General features: G+C 41.1%; 1 protein-coding gene across 1 annotated transcript; it reads left to right on the top strand.

Annotated features, from left to right (window-relative positions):
• The first annotated feature begins 661 nt into the window (after window positions 1-661).
• Window positions 662-5,249, top strand: LOC103710195 (uncharacterized protein C6C3.02c-like). The gene is made up of 5 exons (XM_008795840.4): window positions 662-799; window positions 3,138-3,197; window positions 4,002-4,082; window positions 4,168-4,346; window positions 4,717-5,249. The coding sequence occupies exons 1-5, from the start codon at window positions 778-780 to the stop codon at window positions 4,813-4,815; spliced, it is 441 nt and encodes a 146-aa protein (XP_008794062.2). The 5' UTR covers window positions 662-777; the 3' UTR covers window positions 4,816-5,249.
• The last annotated feature ends 18,539 nt before the right edge of the window (window positions 5,250-23,788 follow it).

Below are 23,788 nucleotides of genomic sequence, written 5' to 3'. Positions count from 1 at the left end.
GAGTTGGGACATCTTCACATGGTGAGAGTCAAAGAGGATCAATCCACACCCATCCTTTAATTATTCTTTCACATGAACTGTTTTAGCCAAAGTTTTAATTAAATGAGTATAGTTTATATTACAACATGAGTTAGGAGAAGGGTTTGTCCCAAGTAAAATATTATCTACACCCCCAAAATGTATGCACAATGGTATATTTTATAACAAGAGGAAAGATAAATAAACATTATTACCTTGAAAAACATTTTAGTGGGTGCAAATGTCCCAAAAAGAGAGTGTGAGATTCAAAAATGGCTCCAAAATTTTCATGTATATTAGTGAACATTTCGAAACTTAATTACATTTGATTAATTTTTACTATATATCTTCTTAGCCCGAGTTCTTTTTTTTTATTAAGCAAGCCAGCCGGACAGGCTTGGACACTTCTAGATTGAGACGAACGTCGACGGTGCTTGGAACTTCTAGAAGAAGACCAACATCCATGGGGCCACGACAAGGCCACGTTCGCCTGGTCGCCTAACCTCCTGAAATGCTCGTCCGATCGCAATCAAACGGCTGATATCTCTCCTTCATATCTTGCATTCCGATGCTTCTGGGATATTCCACGTAAATAAAGCGGAATTCGAAGGTCAGAAAAGCGGAAATATCCCGCCGTCCCCTGCGGCTATCGTCGTTTATAAATACCCGTCCATCCCCGCGAACCGACTCCAAGTTCCTCGCCTTGGCCGTCTAGGGTTTTCGTCTTTTGTCTCTTTCGTTCCGCTTCCATTCGCCATTATGCCTCGTCGAAGCTCTTCTGGTACGCCGCCCATCTCCGATGTCTTATTTCTTATCCCGCGTGGATTAATTTGTCATCTTTGTTCTTTTTTGTTTGTTTTTTCTGCTTTTGTTGTGATCCTTTTGATCTCTTCGTGGATCGACACTCGTGGGGACAAGTAATAAAATGCAAGTTTTGAGTTTAATTCGTTAATAGGATGTAACTTCTTCTCCTTTTGATACTGATTTGATGGGCATCTATTTGGATTTAATAGATTTATGCCCAGTATCAGAAAAGACTTCAGGGGAAAAAAAAAAATCAAAAACTCAATCTTTGGATGAAAATATGTTGGTTTATGAATTATCTTTTAATAATTTGCACACTATCGAATAGCTTAGCATCAATTACCAAGATTCTTTTCCCACCCTTTATTCATCTATATTTCATTCAGTTCCTAAAGACGGGTTTTGGTTTTTCAATTATAGTTTTTCTATTCTTCTGGGCAATGTATTGAATAATATCTATGGGCATCTACAATGCAACGGAAAGCCTTTAAAGAGGCGGTGATTAATTGTGCTCTGGTTGAGCTAATGTGGTTCGTGAGCTCAGCTGCTGGGGTCTTGTCTTTTTTGAGTGATTAATGTGGTTGCTTTTCTTTCCCCTCACTTAAGAAGGCTTGTTTAGATTTACCGTGCAGCATTCTTAAGGATTTATGTAATGCTCAAGCTGTAGAAGCCACTTACATATAGAAAGGCATGATAAAGGTGTGAATTTGGTTTGAATTTCAGAACTTGAAGTCTGAATTAGTTTCTTGTCTTTGGTGGATTGGCTAGATTAGCTGGCTTAGCCATCACTGTTTTAAGCTAGTCCGAGAAATTTATATGGATCTTGACAACTTCCCCCATTGTTCAAAGACATTGATCTCTGCATGATCTAAGCAAGAACATGTTTGAGCTAGATTGTCTTTTTCTGTCTAGGTCTTCTAATGAAGCCTGAGTGAGTTGTTGTGCTTGGGGTGTGAAGGATAGTGATAAACATTCTAGAAAAATCAGTTCTCTAGAGAAATCAATTCTTGGGTGTAAGATAATGTAGTAAAATGAGCTGCCAACCAGCCTGATGATTGTAAGCTTGTTTCTACTGGAGAATTGAATCCTCCCCCTCCTAGGCTTGGCCTTAGTCTCTTTAAAAGGGTTTAAATTTTTGTTCTTTAGTGTTTTTGAATATTAAGTGTATGAGGTAAGGGCGTTTTGGACAATAATAATTAAGTACTAGCTTGTGAGAGGGTTAAGGAGAGGAGGATATTACCATCCTAGTTTGAGGTAGTGGGTTGCGGTCTCATCTCATTGTGTGGGGAGATCTGTGATCTGATGATATTAATCACATGATGCTTGTTGTAAGAGTGCACAAGGACCTGATGAATAATGTGTGGCTGTAGGAGGATAACAGGTAAATATCATTCTTTAATGCTGATAGTGGAGGATATATTTGAAGATTTATAACTTAAAGAACCAAGAATATTGTTCATTATCAGAGTTTGTTAAGGAAACTACCATGACAGAGGCTCCCTTTTCCATTAGAATGGTTGTTTGGCTAGCTATGATATTATTATTTAAATTTTATTTTATTTTTACTTTTTATATTTTCTTCTCAACTTGTCGGTTTCCATGTGGAAGGTTTCTTTGGATCATGGACTCCATCCAAGCTGTTTACTTCTCTTTTTTTCTTCTGCAAAATAATTGTGTATGCCAGATCCATAGGTTTGTGCTGCATAATGAGTGACATGCCAAGTATTTAATTTACAAGTGTACTGCATTAGAGGGTGTCAACGAACTCAGTTGGTAAAGTCACTGGGTGCTGATACCAGAGATACCGGTTTGCATCCAGCCCTCACCAAATTTCATCCTGACTTCCTCCTGTCTCCACTCTCAAAATAAATAAACAACTAAATAATTGTAATTGTAATTGTAATATGGTAGTGCCTTAAGAGGGACACACAAAAGGCATGTGTCCCAAGCAATTAGCTTGGAAAGATATGAAACATGCTTGCTCAGCATCCATATGCATTCCTTAGTGTAACTATATTGGTTATTAATGCATCTGCGTGTTGCAAGCCGTTAGGTTGCCTATCCTCAGTATTTTTCATATTTCTAATGACAACTTATACCTGGCAGATGCATCTATCCTTGCACATACATTCATGCAATTCTCCTCTTTTTTAAAAATTTTACACCAATTCCTTGACGAAGAAAATATGATTAATCTTTTTGAGATTTTGTTAAATAGTTCTTTTTTGTTTCACATGAATTGTTCTTGTTTCAAGTTCAAACTGTTTGTTTATCGTGTTCCATGAGTTATTACTAAGTGTAAATTGACCTCATAGGACGATCAGCTCCTCGTGCTGCTCCACGCTCTGCTCCAGTGAGAAACCCACCTCAACCAGGTAATACTTGGCTTTCCCCCCATTATGATTAATATAAATGTTCCTGAAAGGTTAAATGATTTGCTTCCATCACCTTAATTATATATCTTAGTGTAAAGCTTGGTGTCACCTTTAAACAAAAGATTTTACATTTTTGCCAGCATATTATTCATCTTCTGATCTTTTTAAATTGTTAAACTGGACTAGGTGAATCAACTAATTTATATTTTTCTTGAATCTTTTATGTATGATGTCTCCAGTCTAAATGAATTGTTTCCATGAAGGCGCTACTCTGCAATCTGCAATGTCAGCTTGTTCTAATTACATAATGAATCGTCTTTTCCTATAACCCAGTTATAACAACTTTGGTTGTAATGCTCTCATTTTTACCGTGGTTAAGTAACTTCGCTTTCTAATTGTTTTAATTTCCCGTGGTTTTTTATGGTGATTGAAGTCATTGCCACTGTGCCTCTCACATCAACCCGAGCCCATTCCTTTACGTCTGCACTTATAAAGGTGCTGGCAAAGAGGCTTATGTAAATTTAGGAGTAAAATGGATCATTTTGTATTGAGGGGATCAGAGGATGGACTATTTCTTTATTATTTCAAACTTTTGGATATTTATTTGATGTTTTGAGAAAAATACTTGAAAGATAATGAACTTTTTTCCCCAGTTTCTTGTCATTTGTCCTATGATCTCTGGAAATAACTGGACATTTATGGGATTCTGTTAATAACCCAAACTGATCTTCATTCTTTTCCTTTATTCGGGACATGTCCTAGCTCCTGATGATAGTCACTGATTTCTTAATTCTGTTGCTACAGCACATCAGGCTCCACCTCCGGCTCCTGTTCAGGGAGGAGGTGGATCTATCATTGGAGGGATTGGGTCCACTATTGCTGAAGGTAAGCTTTAGCTTCCTTACACCATTGTATTTCAACTTACAGTTTGAATCTTTTGATTTATGTTAATCTTTGTGTCCCTTTGCAGGCATGGCTTGGGGTGTGGGCTCAAGTGTTGGTCACAGGGTGGTTGATTCTGTTATGGGCCCCCGTACCATTCAGCATGAAACTGTGGTCACTGGAGCCCCTGCTGCTTCTGCTGCTGCCCCAATGAGCAATGCTGTTGGAACTGATGCATGCAGCACTCATTCAAAGGCTTTCCAAGATGTATGTCCTTCTGTTCTTTTTTTTTTAACCTTTGCCTACTTCTTGCTAAATACTTAATTTAAAGGAAATATACTGTCCTTGGGCTAATGAATTACAGTAGGATATCGGTTCGCTTCTTATGCAGAATTTGTGCTGAATAGAATCCTTTCAGTTAGACTTTTAATGAAAGCTTGTGCTATCTACAACATCTGTTAATATGCATCATTTCTCACCTTGTTTAGTATTGTGGAAGGATCACATCTCACGTTTAAGTGGCATATTTTTGCATCGTGATTTCTTTGGATTAATTTGCAATTATGTTCGTAAAGTTGCAGAGATGGAGTTGTCAAAACTAAAGCTTTTTTTCCTCTTCTGTCTTCTTTGCATGCAGTGCATCAACAACTATGGTAGCGACATCAGCAAGTGCCAGTTTTATTTGGACATGCTAAACGAGTGCCGCAGAAGTTCTGGTGCTACACCGAGCGCTTAATTTTAAGCTGCAAAGTTGTTTTCGACAACCTCTCATCTCCTTCCGAATTTTGAGAAATAATAATTTGGGTTTCATTGGGGCACTGCCGATCAACTTTAATTAATGCTTTAGGGAATAAAAAGGTTATATCATAATAAAATTTTTTTATTTCTGAGTGAGAGATGTGGTACCTCCATCTTCTTTTCTTGGTCTCAGCTTATTGTCTTTGCTTTTAATGATTATGGTCGGTAAGCGTGGGTCTGAACCTCAGACTTAAAACTCATCAACTATAGATGTCCTGTCTTTAATTTATCTGTCATGTGTTGATATTTTGGAGAAAGGGCAGTGCTCCGATCACACAAGTTCTCATCCATTTCCGGGGTATAGGCGTGTTAACATTTGGGTCATGTACTACATTATTTTCTCTTTCTTTCCTGTCCTCCAAGAGCATTGCATATATGTTGCAGCATAAAATCTTCTGCTAGGATAAGTTTCTTGTACTTTCGTTTTAGGACTCATTTGGTTGATGAAAAAAAAAACTTATTGAAATGTTTTTTCTGAAAGGATGATTCTTGAAAATGTGATGCTTGGATCAATAATTTTAGCATATTTGGTAGATTATGAAAAAGTAGTACATTCGATTTATTTTTAATTGAGTATTTATTTTTCTAAAAAAGTATAAAATATCTATTATATTCTTACTAATAGAAAAGATTTTATCTATGAATCTTGATGGCTTCAGAGTGTTTTTGGAAAAAAAAAGAGATTTTAATTTTTAATAGGTGGAAAAGTAATTTTTTATATCTTTTATGAATTTTTTTTTGAAACGTGGAAATTTTATTTTTATAAAATGCTATATTTTGAGCCCTCTCTTTTGAAAAAGGTATTTTTGTTGTTTTTTGGTTGTTTTGTTTTTTTTTTTGCGAACCAAGTCTTTCCGATTCAGGTTTAAATCTGTCACGGTTCTGTTTTCACAGCCTCATGGGATTTGAGATTTGTATCCATGCAAGTAGCCAGCTTTGCCGCGCCATGTATTGCACTGATGGTAATTCAGATATATTGAGGACTGTCCGAAATTACCTTTTTTGTGTCATTTAAAAGAACTTTAATATAAAATATTCATATATTTATATATTCGTGTAATGGCGGACGTCGAAGAGACAGAGCCAATGAACAATAACAATAAACATTAACGAAAAGAGGGAAAAAAATATTAGCAACTGTTTTGTGAGTGGTAAAAAGCCATTTCACGTCGATTGTGAAATTAGCTTGACGTAGACGTATTCTTAATTTGAAATTCCTTTTTTTTTTGTTGGGAGAAGTCCTGGAGGGCAAATTGATAGAGGCTTTCGTGAATTTACATCATATAATCTATCAAATCTACTTTAGATTGCAATACATTGTGCCAATCTCGGGAATCACATCTAAGATGCCGACTGATTTTTACGATGCAAGATTTTATTCTAATTTTTGCAGAGTTCTCATAGAGAAGTTAATTTTTGTCAACAGTTAAAACTGGGGCCAACAAATAATTAATCTTCTATATCTGATAGAAATGAAAGTGAATCAGATAATAGAAGATAATTAATATTTACATATCTAAATCTGTCTAACTATGTATAAAACTTGAATATCCGATCAATATCTATACCTATTACCTTTTAAAATAAATAAGTGATTGTATTAATATGTTATCAACTTTATTTATCTTCTATATAATAATATTTTTGAGGTAGTCACAAAGTTTTAACTATCTAACATATATTCAAAATTATATTCATTCTTTCAATATCCAATTTGTATAATTTTTGTGTCCATATTCATCAAATAAAAGTGGATACGGTTCTTATTCTGCTTCCAATACTATCACCAGATATTACATGGTCAATTTTTCTCTATCTAAAATTCTAAAAATCAAATCAATGCCTTTAAAATGATAGTTGATGTTCAATTTATTTTAACAATCAGTTAGGTATTGGTTTTCATATATTTTGGCCGTGGTATCTATCGGTTTTGGACACCTGCAGCCGTTTGGAGTCGGCGTAAGATGCTATTGCCTGACCTTCTATCGGTCCGAAGTATCCATCTGTCAAATCTATATGGTTGTTGGACTCTCATCGAACAGCTGAAACGCACTCCGTTATCTACGAAATATTCTCAACTGGCATCTACAAATATCGGCACTTCATTCCTCTCCCTTGGAAATATTAATGCACACAGCCACACTGGTGCATGCCATCAATCACCAAGGAGCATTGTTGTGGCCAATCACTGAGACAAGCGCGGATCGTACTAATGCATCTTAGTGATTCGTGGCGCACACCAGCATGGTCGCACATGCAATGCATGCAATAATTTTTCTCCCTCGTTTGCTATTCTATTTTAATTTCTCGTCTCGTAAGTCGACTCGTTCTACCTTCTCCAATCTCTTGCATCTACATTTGTTAGCAATATATTATCTAAATAAATAATAAATCTAAAAATTATAATTAATAAAAAAATTTAAAAAAAATAATATATGTATATATTATTCGGCATCAAAATAATTCTATTTTAATATAAGAGAAATTTATTCTAGCACAAAATAAATCTATTCATTTAATATATTTAAATCATAAAATTGCAAATACTACAGATCTACTAATATTAAATTTAAAATAAAAGTTAGAGGAAATAGCCTGATTGAAGGTGGGTCGAAGCGCATGACACTGTTCCAAAGAAGTATTTGCCTCCACGTACGGGTCTTCCGGCAATCCTCCTCAGAGATACGACGATCCTAAACTTCTTCTTCGGTATGTCTCGGAAGAAGCCAAATCAAGCCCGATCGGACTTGCAGATCTAACAAAGAATGAAATAAAAAGAATAAAATAAACTAAATATAATTGTAAAAATGAAAATCAGAAGTGGCTAAGCAGAAGAACATTTCTCCAGAATTTTTCTAATATTTTTCTCTAATTTTTTGTGTCTCGAAAGAGATGAATTAATGGGGTATTTATAGGGGTAATTGTGCAGGGGCAAATGGGTCATTTTGCGGATGCGTCCGCGCTCTTCACGCGGACGCTGTGATGGAGGGTGGCTTTCGGCCCGGAAGCCTCCACACCACTCTATGTCCCGTGCTCCTTATGCGCACCTCGAAGATGGATGATTTGGGCCGATGCGGGTAACGCCGGAAGGTGTTCGGATATTCTAAGTGATGGTGGGAATCAAGGCAAGGGGCGGGTATACTGGTTGCAGCTTGGCCCGACCCTTGGCTTGAAGAAAAACAACCGATGACGCAAGTAGAAGGCTCAAATTATGTAGAGGAACGCTTAACGGTTGATTTAATTCCCAAAGACAAGGTTACAACACTCTAGTGGAACTATGGTTGGTCCTCACTAGCCCAAGTCTTAGAACATGCTCTAAGACCGAATACACTAAGGCAAAAGCCTTCCCAAGCCCTTAGGCCGAAATACAAGTGGACTCACTAAGACAAAAAGATGTTCTCCCAAGCTCCCTCAATACATATTTATAGGCTCTTCAAGAGGGGTCAAAACACTCAAAGGAAGGTGGCTAGTAAGTGGCCTAGGTTGGCCAAGGTTGGCCAAGGCTTGGCCTAGGTTGGCCAAGGCCTAGGCTGGCCAAGACCATTGGCTGGCCTGCTGGGGCGTGGCGGGGCCTTGGCAGGCATGCTGGGCGCGGCAGAGCCTTGGCTGGGGCGCTGCAGGGCCTTGGCAGGGGCGCTAGGGCGTGGCCAGGCCTTGGGCAGGGCGCTGGGGCGCGGCCAGGCCTTGGGCAGGGTGCTGGCAGGGGCACTGCAGGGTGCGGCAGGGCGTGGCAGGGCGCGGCAGGGTCTCGGGCGGGGCGCTGGGCGCTGGCAGGGGCGCTGGGGCGCTGCAGGGCGCGGCAGGGCCGCGGCACGCCATTAGTCGGGCGGCCGCAGGCGTCTGGCGCGCGGGGAGTCGCGCGCGACAGCAGGCGGGACCTGGCGAGGTTCGCTGGGCATGCTTGGTCGGGGTTTGTCATGTGTGGTATGGGTCGGCCATGGGTGTGCTTTGGCCGAATGAAAGCTTTGACCAAGGCTCTCCAAGTAATGTAGTTGGCCTTCGTTGGCCTCTTTGTGGCTCGATGCCTTCCTTGGTTGGCGGCGTTTGCGGGGGTCCTCAACACTCCCCCTCTCTTGAAGAATATCTTTGTCCTCAAGGATGAAGTGTGGATACCTCCGGATCATCTCCTCGTAGTCTTCCCAAGTGGCTTCTTCTCTTGGTATTCCTTCCCATTGAATCAACACTTGCCATTCTTTTCTTCTTTCTCTTCCTTTCCTCCATATACGATACTTGATGGCCTCCTTGGGTTGTAACAATAGTCTTCCTTCTTAGTCGGTAGGTCTTGCTTGATTAATGAAGGATCACCCACCACTTTCTTGAGTAAGGATACATGGAAGACCGGGTGTAGTAAAGAAGTGGTTGGTAAATCCAACCGGTATGCAACTTCTCCAATCTTCTCCAATATTTTGAAAGGCCCATAATACCTTTGAGAGAGTTTGTAGTTGAAATTCTTCTTGAGGGACTTTTGAGTGTAAGGTTGTAACTTTAAATATACTAAATCCCCCGGGTGGAAAGTTACCTCTCTTCGGTTTTTGTCATGATATCTCTTCATCCTTTCTTGGGCCTTCTTGAGCTCCTTCTTTGCATTGGTTATGGCTTCGTCTCTTTCGGTCAATGCTTGCTCCACTTCTTCGCTTCTTGCCGTTCCCCTTTCATGTCGGTGTAAACCCGGAGGGGGTCGCCCGTAAACTAGTTCAAAGGGGGTTGTTTTAATTGAAGCTTGGTAGGTAGTATTATACCAATATTCGGCCCATACAAGAAATCTTCCCCACTTGGCTTGTTGATTATGACAAAAGCACCTTAAGTATTGCTCAAGGGTTCGGTTTACTACCTCCGTTTGTCCATCCGTTTGTGGATGATAAGATGAACTTGCCTTTAATGTGGTCCCTTGAAGTGTGAATAGCTCCTTCCAAAATGTGCTCATGAAGACTCTATCCCGGTCGGACACTATGCTCTTTGGAATGCCATGAAGTTTGACCACCGACTCCACAAATGTAAGTGCCACCGATTTGGCCGTGTAAGGATGCTTGATAGGGATGAAATGAGCATACTTACTAAGCCGATCCACTACCACAAAGATGACTTCCACTCCTTTGCTGGTTGGTAATCCTTCTACGAAGTCCATTGAAATGTCCTCCCAAATCATGTTCGGGATAGGTAGGGGTTGTAGAAGCCCCATTGGTGCCCTCGGATCATATTTAATCTTTTGGCAAGTCTCACACTCGGCCACCAATGCTTTGACTTCATTCTTGAGTCCCTCCCAATAAAAGAATTGCTTCACTCGGACGTAGGTTCGAAGCCATCCCGAGTGCCCTCCTTCTTTGCTATTGTGGAAGTGATCAAGAATGCTTGCTCGCAAGTTGGGGACGTTTGGCACATAGACATACCTCTTGTAGAAAATTAGTCCCTCTTTAAGCTTGTAGTTGGCCACTCCTTCGGATGAAGCTTCAATCTTTTCAATGATCTCCATAGCTCGAGCATCAAGCTTGTTGGCTTCCTTGATTTGGTTCCAAATTTGTCATTCAATCCCACTAAGAGCCATGGAAGTTGGCTCTTCTCCTTCGGCCATCAATAGCATGGGACTTCCTTCTTTTCTTGAAAGTGCATCCGCCACTTTGTTCTCCTTCCCGGATTGGTACACAATATTGTATTCAAAGCCAAGCAACTTGACTAAGAATTTTTGTTGCTCCGGGGTTACAATCTTTTGCTCCAAGAGGTGCCTTAGTGCTTGTTGGTCGGTGACAATGGTGAACTTCTTCCCAAGCAAATAAGGTCTCCATACTTTGACGGCATGCACAAGTGCTAGTAGCTCCCTTGCATATGTTCCCCAAGCCTTCTTCATGGGACCCAAGGCTTTTGAAAGAAAGGCTAAGGGTCTCTTTTGTTGCACTAGGACCGCTCCAATGCCATCCCCACTAGCATCGGTGTAGACTTCGAATGGGATGGAGAAGTTCGGGAGAGCTAGGACCGGTGTTTGTGTCATGGCCCTCTTCAAGTTGTCAAAGGCTTCTCTTGATTCCGGGGTCCATTCAAATTCTCCTTTCTTCAACATGGCGGTCAAAGGCTTGGCAATCAACCCATAGTTCTTCACAAATCTTCGGTATTAGCCGGTCAATCCCAAGAATCCCCTCAAGGCCGAGATGTTCTTGGGTAGTGGCCAATCCACCATGGCTTCAATCTTCCTTTGGTCAACTCTTACCCCTTCTCTCGAAATGAAGTGGCCCAAATATTCTAGCTCCGGTTGGGCAAATGCACACTTGGAGGCTTTAATATAGAAGTGGTGCTTCTCCAAAAGGCGGAGCACCACTCCAAGATGCTCCTCATGCTCCTCCATGGTCCGAGAGTAGACCAAAAAATCATCGAAGAATACCAAAACAAACTTCCTCAAGTAGGGCCGAAATACCTCATTCATGGTAGCTTGGAATGTAGAGGGTGCGTTGCAAAGGCCGAATGGCATTACAAGGTATTCATAATGTCCCGAGTGGGTTCGGAACGCCGTCTTGTGCACATCTTCCTTCTTCATCCAGATTTGGTGGTATCCGGACCTCAAGTCTAACTTGGTGAAGATCTTCGCGCCATGAAGCTCATCTAGCATTTCATCCGCCGTGGGAATGAAAAATCGATCCTTGATGGTGGCTTCATTCAAGGCTCTATAGTCGGTGCAAAATCTCTAAGTTCCATCCTTCTTTCTAACAAGTAGCATCGGAGAAGAAAAAGGACTAGTGCTATGTTGGATCAAACCTTGCTTGAGCATCTCCTCCACTTGCCTCTCTATTTCTCCTTTTTGAAAGTGGGCATACCGGTAGGGTGGAACGTTTACCGGTGTCGATTCATTCTTGAGCCGGATGGGATGATCAAAACTTCTTTGGGGTGGCAAGGTAGTGGGTACCTTCAAGACTCCTTGATGGGCTTCAAGTAGGCTCCGGATTCTTGGAGGAACCCCCTTCATTTCATCTTCTTCTTGGTGGCTTCCTTCATAATGTTGGCCGGTCATCAAGATGGCAAAGCAAGATGCTCCACCCTTGCATAACCTCTCTAACATGTTGGCTTCACAAGACCGCACCTCTTTGTTGCTCATGGCGGTCCATTTCTTCTTTTGTCCTCCAATTTTGAACTCCATGGTCATGGTGCTATAGTCGGTTAGCACCTTGCCCAAGCTCCGAAGCCATGCATTTCCCAACACCACGTCAAGACCGACTAGTTACAAGATGTGTAGGTCGGCCTTGATCCTTACTCCTTGGACATTCATGCGAACATCCCTTACTACTTCTTCACATCGGAGTTTTTCTCCACTTGCTACTTTGACTTCAAAGGGTTCTACCGCCGCCCCCTTCAAGCCAACTTTTCTCACCATGCCGGAGTTGATGAAGTTGTGAGAAGAGCCGCTATCCACCAAAAGAGAAACCTCATGCTTGCCCACCCATGCCATTAAATGCATGGTGGACGGTCTTTGCACCCCCGACAAGGCATGCAAAGAAAGCTCGGCCTCCTCCTCTTTCGGGCTATAGTTCCCTTCATCTTCATGCTCATCATCATCCTCCGAAGCTTCCGAAGTGGCCTCCTCTCCATCGGAGTCAACATCGAGGAGGAAGGCTTGGCCAGATTTGCATTGATGGCCTCGGCTCCACTTGTCTCCACATTTGAAGCAAAGCCCCTTTTTGACATAGTCTTGGAGCTCTTCTCTTGACAATTTCTTGACTTGTTGGGGTCGATCTTTATGGCTTCTTCTGGCTTCTTCTTTCCCTTTCCAGGGCCCTTTCGGTGGCAAGGACATGGTGGCCTTGGAATGGGATCCTTCCTTCGTCATTCTTCTTTCGGGACCATAGCTTTGGTCCAAGATCTCCGCCATTCTCATTGCATCTTGAAGCCGCGTGGGTTGTTTGAGCTTCAATTCTTTGGATAGCCACGGCTTCAAACCGTCAAGAAAAGTGCCTAGGAGGGCTTCTTCGGACCACCCACTCACCACAGTTTGGAGTAGCCGAAATTCGTCGATGTAGGCTTGCACTTTTCCTTCTTGCTTCAACTTGGCAAGTTGGCCATGATGGTTCACAACGGGAGAAGGACCCCATTGTGACATGAATTCTTTCATGAAGGCCGTCCACCCAAGTCTCTTATCATCCTTCTCATATAGGTCCCGAATCCACCTCCACCACCTACTAGCCCTTCCTTCAAGATGGAAGCTAGCAAGTGTGACCCTATCACCTCTCGGTACCTCATACACATCGAAGTATTGCTCCGCCTTGTCCATCCATTCATAAGGATCTCCACCACTAAACTTGGGAAAGTCTATCTTGGGTTTTCTCATCCCCCTCTCTTGTGGCACAAACCTCCTATTTTCTTCCACAAAGCCTTCTTCCCGATACCTCCTCCTTCCATCCATGACATTTGATGAGAGCACAAAAGTGCAATCGTCAGACTATTTTAATTAGTATTTTAGCTAATCATTAATAATAAAATTAACTAATTAACGTGGTATTTGTGTTTGAGTGCAGTAATCCAAGAAACCAATAACATTAGGATTGAGCCCAATGCCCAGCAGCCCGAGCTCAAGTCATCTTCCAGGGCCTGCTTGACTTCATCCCGCGATACAACACAACATCGCGAGCATCTCCGTGTCCGCATCCAATGATCCAGATCAGATCCCTCCCAGTAAGGAAAATCCCAGGAGCGGTCCCATGGCATCCCTTCCAAATCAACCGCGATCAGTCCACATCAGATCCCCCTCCCAGCAAGACAGATTTCCTTGCATCCGTGACAGGCCATCTACATCTCCTAGCATCCCACGAAGTCCGCGATTCCTCCCAGCTCCAGCCAGGATCCAAGCCGTGAATGCCTCCTCCCGTCTTCGACGCCTCAGCCCGTGAAGTCCGCCTCTTCCGCGTCACAGCATCCCGCGGCAGCCTCCAAATGATCCGCAGTGCCCCACGGATCCCGCAAATCCCAGCCCGTGCGGAAACAGGGGAGAAGAGAGGATCACGCGTCCGTTTCTCCTCCAGCCGAATCCAAACCATGATCTTCAGTCAATCCTTCCCGTGATCCCAGTCTCCACCGTGGCCGTGGTCGGCTCCTCCCAGCAATCTCGCGGTCCGTGAAAGAAGCCCCAACATCCTTCCTCTTCCGCATGCAATCCCGGACGATTCGCCTCCCAGCAAGGAAGATCTCAGCAGCCCACCTTCCTTCACAGCCGTGGCATCCGTCCCAGCTTCCAATTCGGTGATCCCGAAATCCCAGCACCCGAAGAAGGAAGCCCCAGCCGTGATCCAATCTCCGGCGATCCCGCACCGCGTCCTCACCGCGTCTGCCATCTCCCTTCCGCATCAGGCGTCCGTCCGCGGCTATAAGAAGAGAAGGAGGAAGAGGGAAGGGGGTGTGCTCGGTTTTGGTGGAAACCAGGAGAGCTCGGCTGGGTGGTGGCCGGCTGGTCCAAGGAAGAAGAAGGAGCTCGGCTGCTTCGGTTTGTCCAAAGAACAGGGGAGGCCCTGTTTTCCGAGAAGAAGGAAGAAAAAAAGTTATTATAATTTTTCTTTTGTTTAGGTGTTCAACCGAGTTACTTGTTCCTTAGTTTTTTTTTATATTTTTTTTCTTTTTCCTTTCTTACTCTTGTAAGCACTTGTCCTTTTATGCAATCCATAAATTTATTTTATGCAATCTATATTCCAGTCTGCAATTTTCCTAGCACTGTTTTCATCCAATTTATGCTAAAGCTTTAATTTCTATTGTTTTTAATTTCTGTATTTTTAAGTTCTGTTCTTCAACTTCTGTAATTTTTCTTTTTATGCAATACAATTAAATCTTCCTTCATGCAATTTGTGTTCGCTTCAATCTTCTTGTTTTCATCCATTTTAATTTATGCCAAAACTCTTCTTTGATTAATTAAATAAATGCTTTTCGAATCTGAGTACCTTTCTTTTAGTTAGTTTCAATTAGAAAATCATATCAACATCCCCGACATAATGTTTTTCTTTTGTTATTCAAAAATCGCTTTTGAATCCGAGTGAACGTTTTTATTTTTAAGCAACTCCAATCGCCTCCCTGTGGATCGACCTCTTACAACCACTATTCTTCGAGTAGAACAGGTAAGAGTAAATTTAAATTTAACTTTTGTTCGTCGGTTCTAACAACGATCTGTTTAGCATATTTTTAGTTAGACAGGAATCGGACGAACAGAATTTTGTGGCGCCGTTGCCGGGGAATCACAGAATTCAAATTTTGACATTCCTCCGGCCCATAGGCCTTCGGACATGGTATGGCTCCTCTTCGGGCTCACTCCCCCTATCACCATGGCTAAGCTCCTCGTCCTCTAGCCATCTTTCAATTTCTATACCTCCAGCTTCGATTCTTCCCCCTCTTCTCCGGGGCCTTTGGTGGTCTATCTCCTCTAGATGGTTTGGCCGCAAGCCTCCCACTTCACTACCCCTTTCTTCCCGTCCTTGGTCCCGCCGAGATACGTGCGACCAAGGGCCTCCCTCATTTGATCTTCTAAACTCCTTTTCTCTTTCATTTTCACTTACCCTCCTATCCAACCTCTCCAAATGGGCACTCACATCGGCTAGGGTAGTGGATATATTTTCAAGGGCTTGGCTTATGTGTTGGGAACTTCCTTCTAGAGCCTCGAGTCTAGCTTGGTGGGTGTTGGAATTTCCTCCGGACTCCATTCTTTTCTTTTCTCCAAACTCACACCACACCTCCTTTGGTCGTCACCCAAGGGATGAACCGACCCTCCTTTTTATAAGATTGCGAAGAATACACCACTCAATCACCTGTGATTACAACAAGGGTTTACAATAGAGCAAGCCTCTCAACCCGAGAGGAACGTGTTGTTGTTCTACTTGCTCCCTACCCGGTGTAGTTAGGAGGGCATGAGGTACTACCAGTAGCCTCCCTCTTGTGCCGTCCCTCTATACCCTAACACCGAATAGTTGGGTCAAATAGTGCCGGGTACTACCAGTAGCCTCTCCGTTGGCACTATCCCTATGATGAGCAAAATAGAAAAAACAAACCGTCCTCTTTACAACAAAAAATGTTCTCACTCCCTTTTGCAAGCAAGGAATTTAAAGTGCCGAAATTTAAGTAACACTCGCAAGTAAAGAACTTCTAGTTTACCCTCCCACACTCACAACAAGAAAGTCTAAGTGCAAGAAGTAGTAGGAATCTTAAGGCTCACTTCTAAGCATGCAAGAAAGTAGTGCTCCTTAATCCCAACCCGAATTGAAAATTTCTTGGTTTCAAAGGCGTTACCTCTTTGGAGAGACCTCCCTTGGAAGCCTCTCAATGAAAGCACCAATGATGGAGGGTGGCTTTCAGCCCGGAAGCCTCCACACCACTCTAGTGTCCCGTGCTCCTTATGCGCACCTCGAAGATGGATGATTTGGGCCGATGCGGGTAACGCCGGAAGGTGTTCGGATATTCTAAGTGATGGTGGGAATCAAGGCAAGGGGCAGGTCTACTGGTTGCAGCTTGGCCCGACCCTTGGCTTGAAGAAAAACAACCGATGACGCAAGTAGAAAGCTCAAATTATGTAGAGAAACGCTTAACGGTTGATTTAATTTCCAAAGACAAGGTTACAACACTCTAGTGGAACTATGGTTGGTCCTCACTAGCCCAAGTCTTAGAACATGCTCTAAGACCGAATACACTAAGGCAAAAGCCTTCCCAAGCCCTTAGGCCGAAATACAAGTGGACTCACTAAGACAAAAAGATGTTCTCCCAAGCTCCCTCAATACATATTTATAGGCTCTTCAAGAGGGGTCAAAACACTCAAAGGAAGGTGGCTAGTAGGTGGCCTAGGTTGGCCAAGGCTTGGCCTAGGTTGGCCAAGGCCTAGGCTGTCAAAGGCTGGCCAAGGCTGGCCAAGACCATTGGCTGGCCTGCTGGGGCGTGGCAGGGCCTTGGCAGGCATGCTGCGCGCGGCAGAGCCTTGGTTGGGGCGCTGGGGCGCTGGGGCACTGCAGGGCCTTGGCCAGGGCGCTGGGGCGTGGCCAAGCCTTGGGCAGGGCGCGGCAGGGCCTTGGCCAGGGCGCGGGGCGTGGCCAGGCCTTTGGGCAGGGCGGGTGGCAGGGGCGCTGGGGCGCTGCAGGCGCGACGGCAGGGCGTGGGCAGGGCGCTGGCAGGGTCTCGGGCGGGGTGCTGGGCAGGGGCGCTGGGGCGCTGGCAGGGGCGCTGGGGCGCTGCAGGGCCGCGGCACGCCATTGGTCGGGTGGCCGCAGGCGTCTGGCGCGCGGGGAGTCGCGCGCGACAGCAGGCGGGACCTGGCGAGGTTCGCTGGGCATGCTTGGTCGGGGTTTGTCATGTGTTGGTATGGGTCGGCCATGGGTGTGCTTTGGCCGAATGAAAAGCTTTGACCAAGGCTCTCCAAGTAATGTAGTTGGCCTTTGTTGGCCTCTTTGTGGCTCGATGCCTTCCTTGGTTGGCGGCGTTTGCGGGGGTCCTCAAACGCTGGCACACGTGCGCCAGCGGGACGCCGATTAGCGCCCGCTAGCGCGCGCCCATTTATTCCCAAAGCGAATGTCCTAGCGGACGTTTCACAATTGGCCCACGTCATTCCCACCAAAACGTCCAACAAACATTTCCAATTTCAAACGCGTACGCGGTCCAAGAAGACCGCGTGCGTATTTAATTTTTCCCACAATTTTCCACAAAAATTAATTTTTAAATAATTTTAAAATCAAAAGAAAATGCTAGATATCTTATATTATGGAATAGGTGTAGGTACCTTTCGGTTTGAACCTTCACTTGGTGACAATTAATTACATTTGTGGAGCCAAGGTAGTCTTAACTTTGAACCTCAGTCTATGGGTCATAATAAATCAATAGCATACGTAATATAGCCCGATTTGGATTCTAAGCAGGTTGCACTAATATGGCCATGCGCAGGTATCTATCATATGTTTTTGAGGAAATTGCCTTTTTTCTATAATCGCAGCCTCACGACTGCACATATAGATAAGTCCTAATAAAAAAGCTAGCAAGAAAGTTTCTATCTCTTGGGTCTCATCCTACCGCTTGCTTTATGAGCACTAGCGTTATAGGGATGAGAAAAACATAAAACATTGCTCTTCTTTGTTACACTTCGGTTTATTTTTACCCATTGAATCTTTTAAGGTTCGGTTCCCACCGTGGTGATCTATCTTTATGGGCTAAGCCCCATCCCCCTCGACGACTCTAGAACCACTGCTCCAGATAAACCTTTTATAAGCTGATCAGCCAAATTATTTTCTGATTTTACAAAATTCAGAGCAATAACATTATTTTTCAATTTATATCTTAATAATTTATGATGCACTTTTAAGTGCCTGTTCATTTTTACATTGGCATTTCTTGGTTGCACTTATCTATAGCAGATTTACAGTCACAATGTAAGGGAGACCGGTAGTAAAGGTGACTCATCTACAGGAAGGTCTATAAGTAGATCTCTAAGCCACTTAGCCTCAGTATTAGTGATGTCTAAAGTTATCAGTTCAGGACTCCATGATACTCCTAGATATCAAGGTTTGTTTGGTGGATTTCTAAGACACAGCAACACCTCTTAGGAGAAAGACATATCATGTGGTAGATTTAACATCTAAGGTATCGCTAATCCAGTTGGCATCACTATAGCCTTCTTAGAACAGTAGGAAACCTACTAAAGTGCAAACTATAGGACTTGGTACCCTTATGATACCTAAGGATCCTCTCTAATACTGTCCAGTAATCTCTATTTGTATTAATAGTATATCTACTAAGTCTATTTACAGCATATACTATGTCTGGCCCTGATGTAGTTTGCTAGGAATCCTAGTGAGCCTATGATTTGAGTATATAGGCTTCGAAGGATAGGAATTCTTATGTTCTTCTTAAGGTGTGTAGAGGGATCAAAGAAAGTAGAGAACAGGCCTGACAATCGGAATAATTAAATTTATTGAGTATTTTGTCAACATAATGACTTCGGAATAACTTAATTCTATTTGCACTTCTAATTATTTTGATATTTAAAATTAAGTCAGCTTGTCCTAAGTCTTTCATATCAAACTTTTGACTTAAGAATTGTTTTACTTCATCAACTATCTGAAGATCTGTCTCAAAGATCAGTATATCATCTATATAGAGGTACAAGATCACAAATTTGTATCCAACTCTCTTGAGATATACACATTCATCTGTGCTATTGATTTCAAATCCAAATGTCATTATGGTTTTATTAAATTTCAAGTGCCATTGCTTTGGTGTTTGTTTAAGACCATAGAGAGATCTGACTAGTCTGCAAACTTTATTTTCTTGGTCTGGGATTACAAATTCCTCTGGCTGGTCCATATAGATTTCTTCATTTAAGTCTCCATTTAGAAAAGTTGTCTTGATATCCATCTGATGAATTACTAATATATGGATGGAGGCTAATGCTATAAGGATCCTAATAGTTGTAATCCTAGCTACAGGTGCATAGATATCAAAGAAATCTACCCTAGGTCTCTGAATAAAACCTTTGGCAACTAATCTAGCTTTAAATTTATCTACAGAGCCATCAGGCCAGTTTCTTCTTAAAGATCCATTTGCGCCATATAGTTTTATAGCTAGGAGGAAGATTAGTCAATTCCCAAGTATGATTTTGGATAATTGACTGCATCTCATTGTCTACGGCTTCTCTCCAAAAAGGTGAATCCAAAGATTTCATTGTGTCCTCAAAGGTAGTTGGAGAGTCTTCCATAAGAAAGATATAGAAGTCATCTCCAAATGTTTTCTCTATCCTGGATCTCTTACTTCTCCTAGGTTCTGCTTTTACTTCTATTTCACTTGTCCCTTATTCTACTAAAGCTAGTAGCTATACCACTATCTACTCTAATCCTAAGTGGAAAGGTGTCTTCAAAATATGCTGCATCTCTAGCTTCAATGATGGTGTTGTTACTAATATCATTTTCTTCTGAATTAATCACCAGAAATCTATTTGCATTACCATTGGCTGCATATCCTATGAATATCGCATCCACTGTTTTAGGTCCTATTTTCTTTCCTTTAAAATCAAGTATTTTCAGTTTTGCCAAGCACCCCCACACTTCAAATAGCTAAGATTAGATTTTCTATGTTTCCAAACTTCATATGGGGTTAGATCATTATTTTTAGAAGAAATCCTATTAAGGATATATCAGACTAAAACTAGAGCTTCTCCCCACAAATTCTCTGATACTCTTGAGCTTTTAAGCATGGAGTTAACCATATTCATTAAAGTCCTATTCTTCCTTTTCTACTACTCCATTTGATTGGGGAGAATAGGGTGCAGCCACTTCATGAATGATTCCATGATCTTCACAAAATTGAGTTATGTCATTTGATGTATATTCAGCTGCCTGATCTGATCTAAGAATTTTAATTTTCTTCTCCTGTTGGTTCTCAACTTCGATCTTAAAAATCTTAAATTTGCTAAGCACCTCATCCTTGGTTTTAATTAGGTAGATATACAGAACTTGGATAGATCATCTATGAAGGTCACAAAGTATCTGTTCCCTCTCCTAAAATTTCTACCCGAATTACAAACATCACTATGGATCAACTCTAATAGATCTGAATCTCTATTAACAGATTTAAACAGATTTAAAAAGGCTTCCTAGGGAGTTTGGTTTTTACACAAATTTGACATTTCTCATGGTTCTTAAGATCATTTTTTGGTATTAGATTTAGGTTCATAAGTTGCTTAATTGAATTATAATTTACATGACCTAATCTACCATACCAAATAGAAGAATGTTCTATATTCATAATCAAAGGATTTTCATTCACTGAAGGAGCTATTACATTCAACTTAAACAATCCTTCACTTAGGAACCCTTTTCCAATAAATTACACCATAAGAAATTACAACTTTATTGGACTTAAAAACAAGACGATAGCCTTGCTGGACAAACAAGAAACCACTAATGAGATTTCTCCTAACAACTGTGACATATTGGATGTCGTGCATGGATAGGACTTTTTCAGAGGTAAGCTTTAAGTCCACTCGTCCCCTCCTAGCACACGTGCCTCCGAGCTGTTTGCCATAATCACAGCTCCTCCACTTGAGACCTGGTAAGAAGAAAATCAGGAGCGATTCGAACAAATATGAATATGAGCTCCGGGTATCAATCCACCAATCAATTGCTTGTAAAGTTATGTTAACTTCAGGAGTGAAGAAAACTGACCTGAAAGTTATCTCAGAGGAGCCAGTGCTGGAAGTCACCATGTTGACTTGAGCACTGGTTGTGTGTAGACCCTTCTTCTTGGATTGAAGAGGTGCAATCTTCTTATAGAAACACTAGGGAGACAAATGGTTGGTCCGACCACACACATAACAGAAACGGACACCACCATCCTCTTTCTTCTTCTTCTGCTCCTGGGATTGGATAGGTTTCCCATTGTGGTGGTTAGGGTTTTTAGGGTTGTAAAGTTTCTTTTTATAATGCTTATTTTTGAAGGGTCGGTTCTGATTTTTTCTAGGTGGGGGCCTCTACATTATAAGCATTATTCTTGTGTCCAATAGAGATTTTACTCCTAAGCCTATGCTGCTCTTCTATTCTAATGGAATTCAAAACTTGGGTTATGGTGAGACCTCCTTGGGTATGGCTCAGAGTCTTAAGAAAATCAGACCAGGAATTAGGTAGTTTATCTATCAGACAGGCTACCTGTAATGATTCATCCAAATTGGTTCCATTAGCACTAAGCTAGTGGATCAGAATTTCAAAATCATGAATTTAGTCATTCATAGGCTTTGAGTCCACCATCCTAAAGTTATTGAAGTTGGAAACCTTGAACCTCTTCACCCCAGCATCATCAAGACCATATTTGCTTTCTAAGATGTCCCAGAGTTTTTTGGCACTCTTGGCTGTGTAATAAATATCATACAGTCGCTTAGAAAAGGCACCTAGGATTCTATGGATGCAATGATAGTCTATCTCATCAGGTATCCTAGAGGGTCTGCTGGTGGAGGAAGAAAGTTCAATGTTGGAGGAGGTTGAATATCGGTTTGAGTTTTGGCGAGTAGCATATCGTGAAGTAGTTGGGTTGGATCTGTTATCAACTTCAGTAGTGTTTTCACCTATGGTTGAGATCAATCCTAATGTGGTGAGCCAGAACCGCGTTTGGTTCTGCCACCTCCTAAAGTTATGGCCATCAAATTTTTCAGGTTTAGCACTAAGGTGGTCACTAGTGTTTGAGATCATAGGTTCAATGTTATAAAGAAGGGACAGAAACCTGAATGAAGGCAAAAAGTCTGCATCAAAAGATTGCACTAAAATTTGGATTGAATTTTGAATGTCTAGTTGATATATTCAAAAAATAATAGTCACATCAGCTCCAGATCGGTGGTGCAGCACTAGGCTCACTTAAGTACCAGCCTTTCTTAGGCACGTATGAATTTTTGACAAGTTTTTCTTTAACACTATTAGTTAGTGGATATAATCACTAGAAATTACACAAATTCAATTTTTACAAAAGACTAATTGCAAATTTAAATTTGTTGTTACGAATTAACCAATTTCAAATTTTTCGTTTGAATTTTTCAAATTAATAATAATTGATTACTAGTTTTGTGCCAGTAAATCAAATATTGTAATTGAGAAATAAAATATTAATTCAATAAATTATAAGATTTATTATCTTATTAGAATAATTGATTACTAATTTTGTGCTAGCAAATCAGTTATTGTAATTAAGATCTAAAATGTCAATTCAATGAATTATAAGATTTATTATCTTATTAGAATAATTGATTACTAATTTTGTGCTAGCAAATCAATTATTGTAATTGAGATCTAAAATGCCAATTCAATGAATTATAAGATTTATTACCTTATTAGAATAATTAATTACTAATTTTATGCCAGCAAATCAATTATTATAATTGAGATCTAAAATGTCAATTCAATGAATTGTAAGATTTATTATCTTATTAGAATAATTGATTACTAATTTTGTAGTAGTAAATCAACTATTATAATTGAGATCTAAGATATCAATTCAATAAATTATATAATTTATTACCTTATCAGAATAATTGATTGAGATCTAATAAGTCAATTCAATGAATTAATTATTATGTATTAACCAATTTATGAATTTTTCATTTGAATGGGATCTAAAAATTATTCCTTGAGGAGTCCAAATGGAGGTATGATAAACCTTTTGGAGATTAAATAAATTATTACCTTTTTAGAATGATTTACTGAATTATATATTACTAACAAAAAAAAATACACAAACACTTCTTTAGATTATTAACAATATATTATCTAAATAAGCAAATAAATCTAAAAATTACAATTAATAGAAAATTTTAAAGGGAATAATATATGTATATATTATTCAGCATCAAAATAATTCTATTTTAACACAAAAGAAATATATTCTACCACAAAATAAACCTATTCATTTAATATATTTAAATCATAAAACTGCAAATACTACCGATCTACTAATATAAAATTTAAAATAAAAGTTAGAGGAAATAGTGTGATTGAAGGCAAGTCGAAGCGCGTAAACGTTGTCCCAAAGAAGTGTTTGCTCCTACGTACGGATCTCCTTGCAATCCTCCTCAGAGATACGACGATCCTAAACTTCTTCTTCGGTACGTCTCAGAAGAAGCCAAATCGAATCCGATCGGACTTGCAGATCCAGCAAAGGACGAAATAAAAAAAATAAAATAAACTAAATATAATTGCAAAAATGAAAATTAGAAGTGTCTAAAAGGAAGAACTTTTCTCTAGAGTTTTTCTGATATTTTTTTCTAATTTTTCGTATCCTGAAAAAGATAAAATTAAGAAATATTTATAGGGATAATTGTGCAGGAGCAAATTGGTCTTTTTACGGATGCGTCCGTGCTCTTCACGCGGACGCTAGCAACGTGCGCCAGCGAATGTCAATTGGCGCCAGCTAGCGTGCGCCCATTTATTCCCAAAGCAAACGTCCCAGCG

The sequence above is a fragment of the Phoenix dactylifera genome, chromosome 16 (genome assembly GCF_009389715.1).
Source record: "Phoenix dactylifera cultivar Barhee BC4 chromosome 16, palm_55x_up_171113_PBpolish2nd_filt_p, whole genome shotgun sequence".
In the NCBI taxonomy this organism is placed as follows: Eukaryota; Viridiplantae; Streptophyta; class Magnoliopsida; order Arecales; family Arecaceae; genus Phoenix; species Phoenix dactylifera.
The sequence above is the reverse complement of the archived record's forward strand: the minus strand, read 5'-3'. Positions and strand labels throughout refer to the sequence as shown.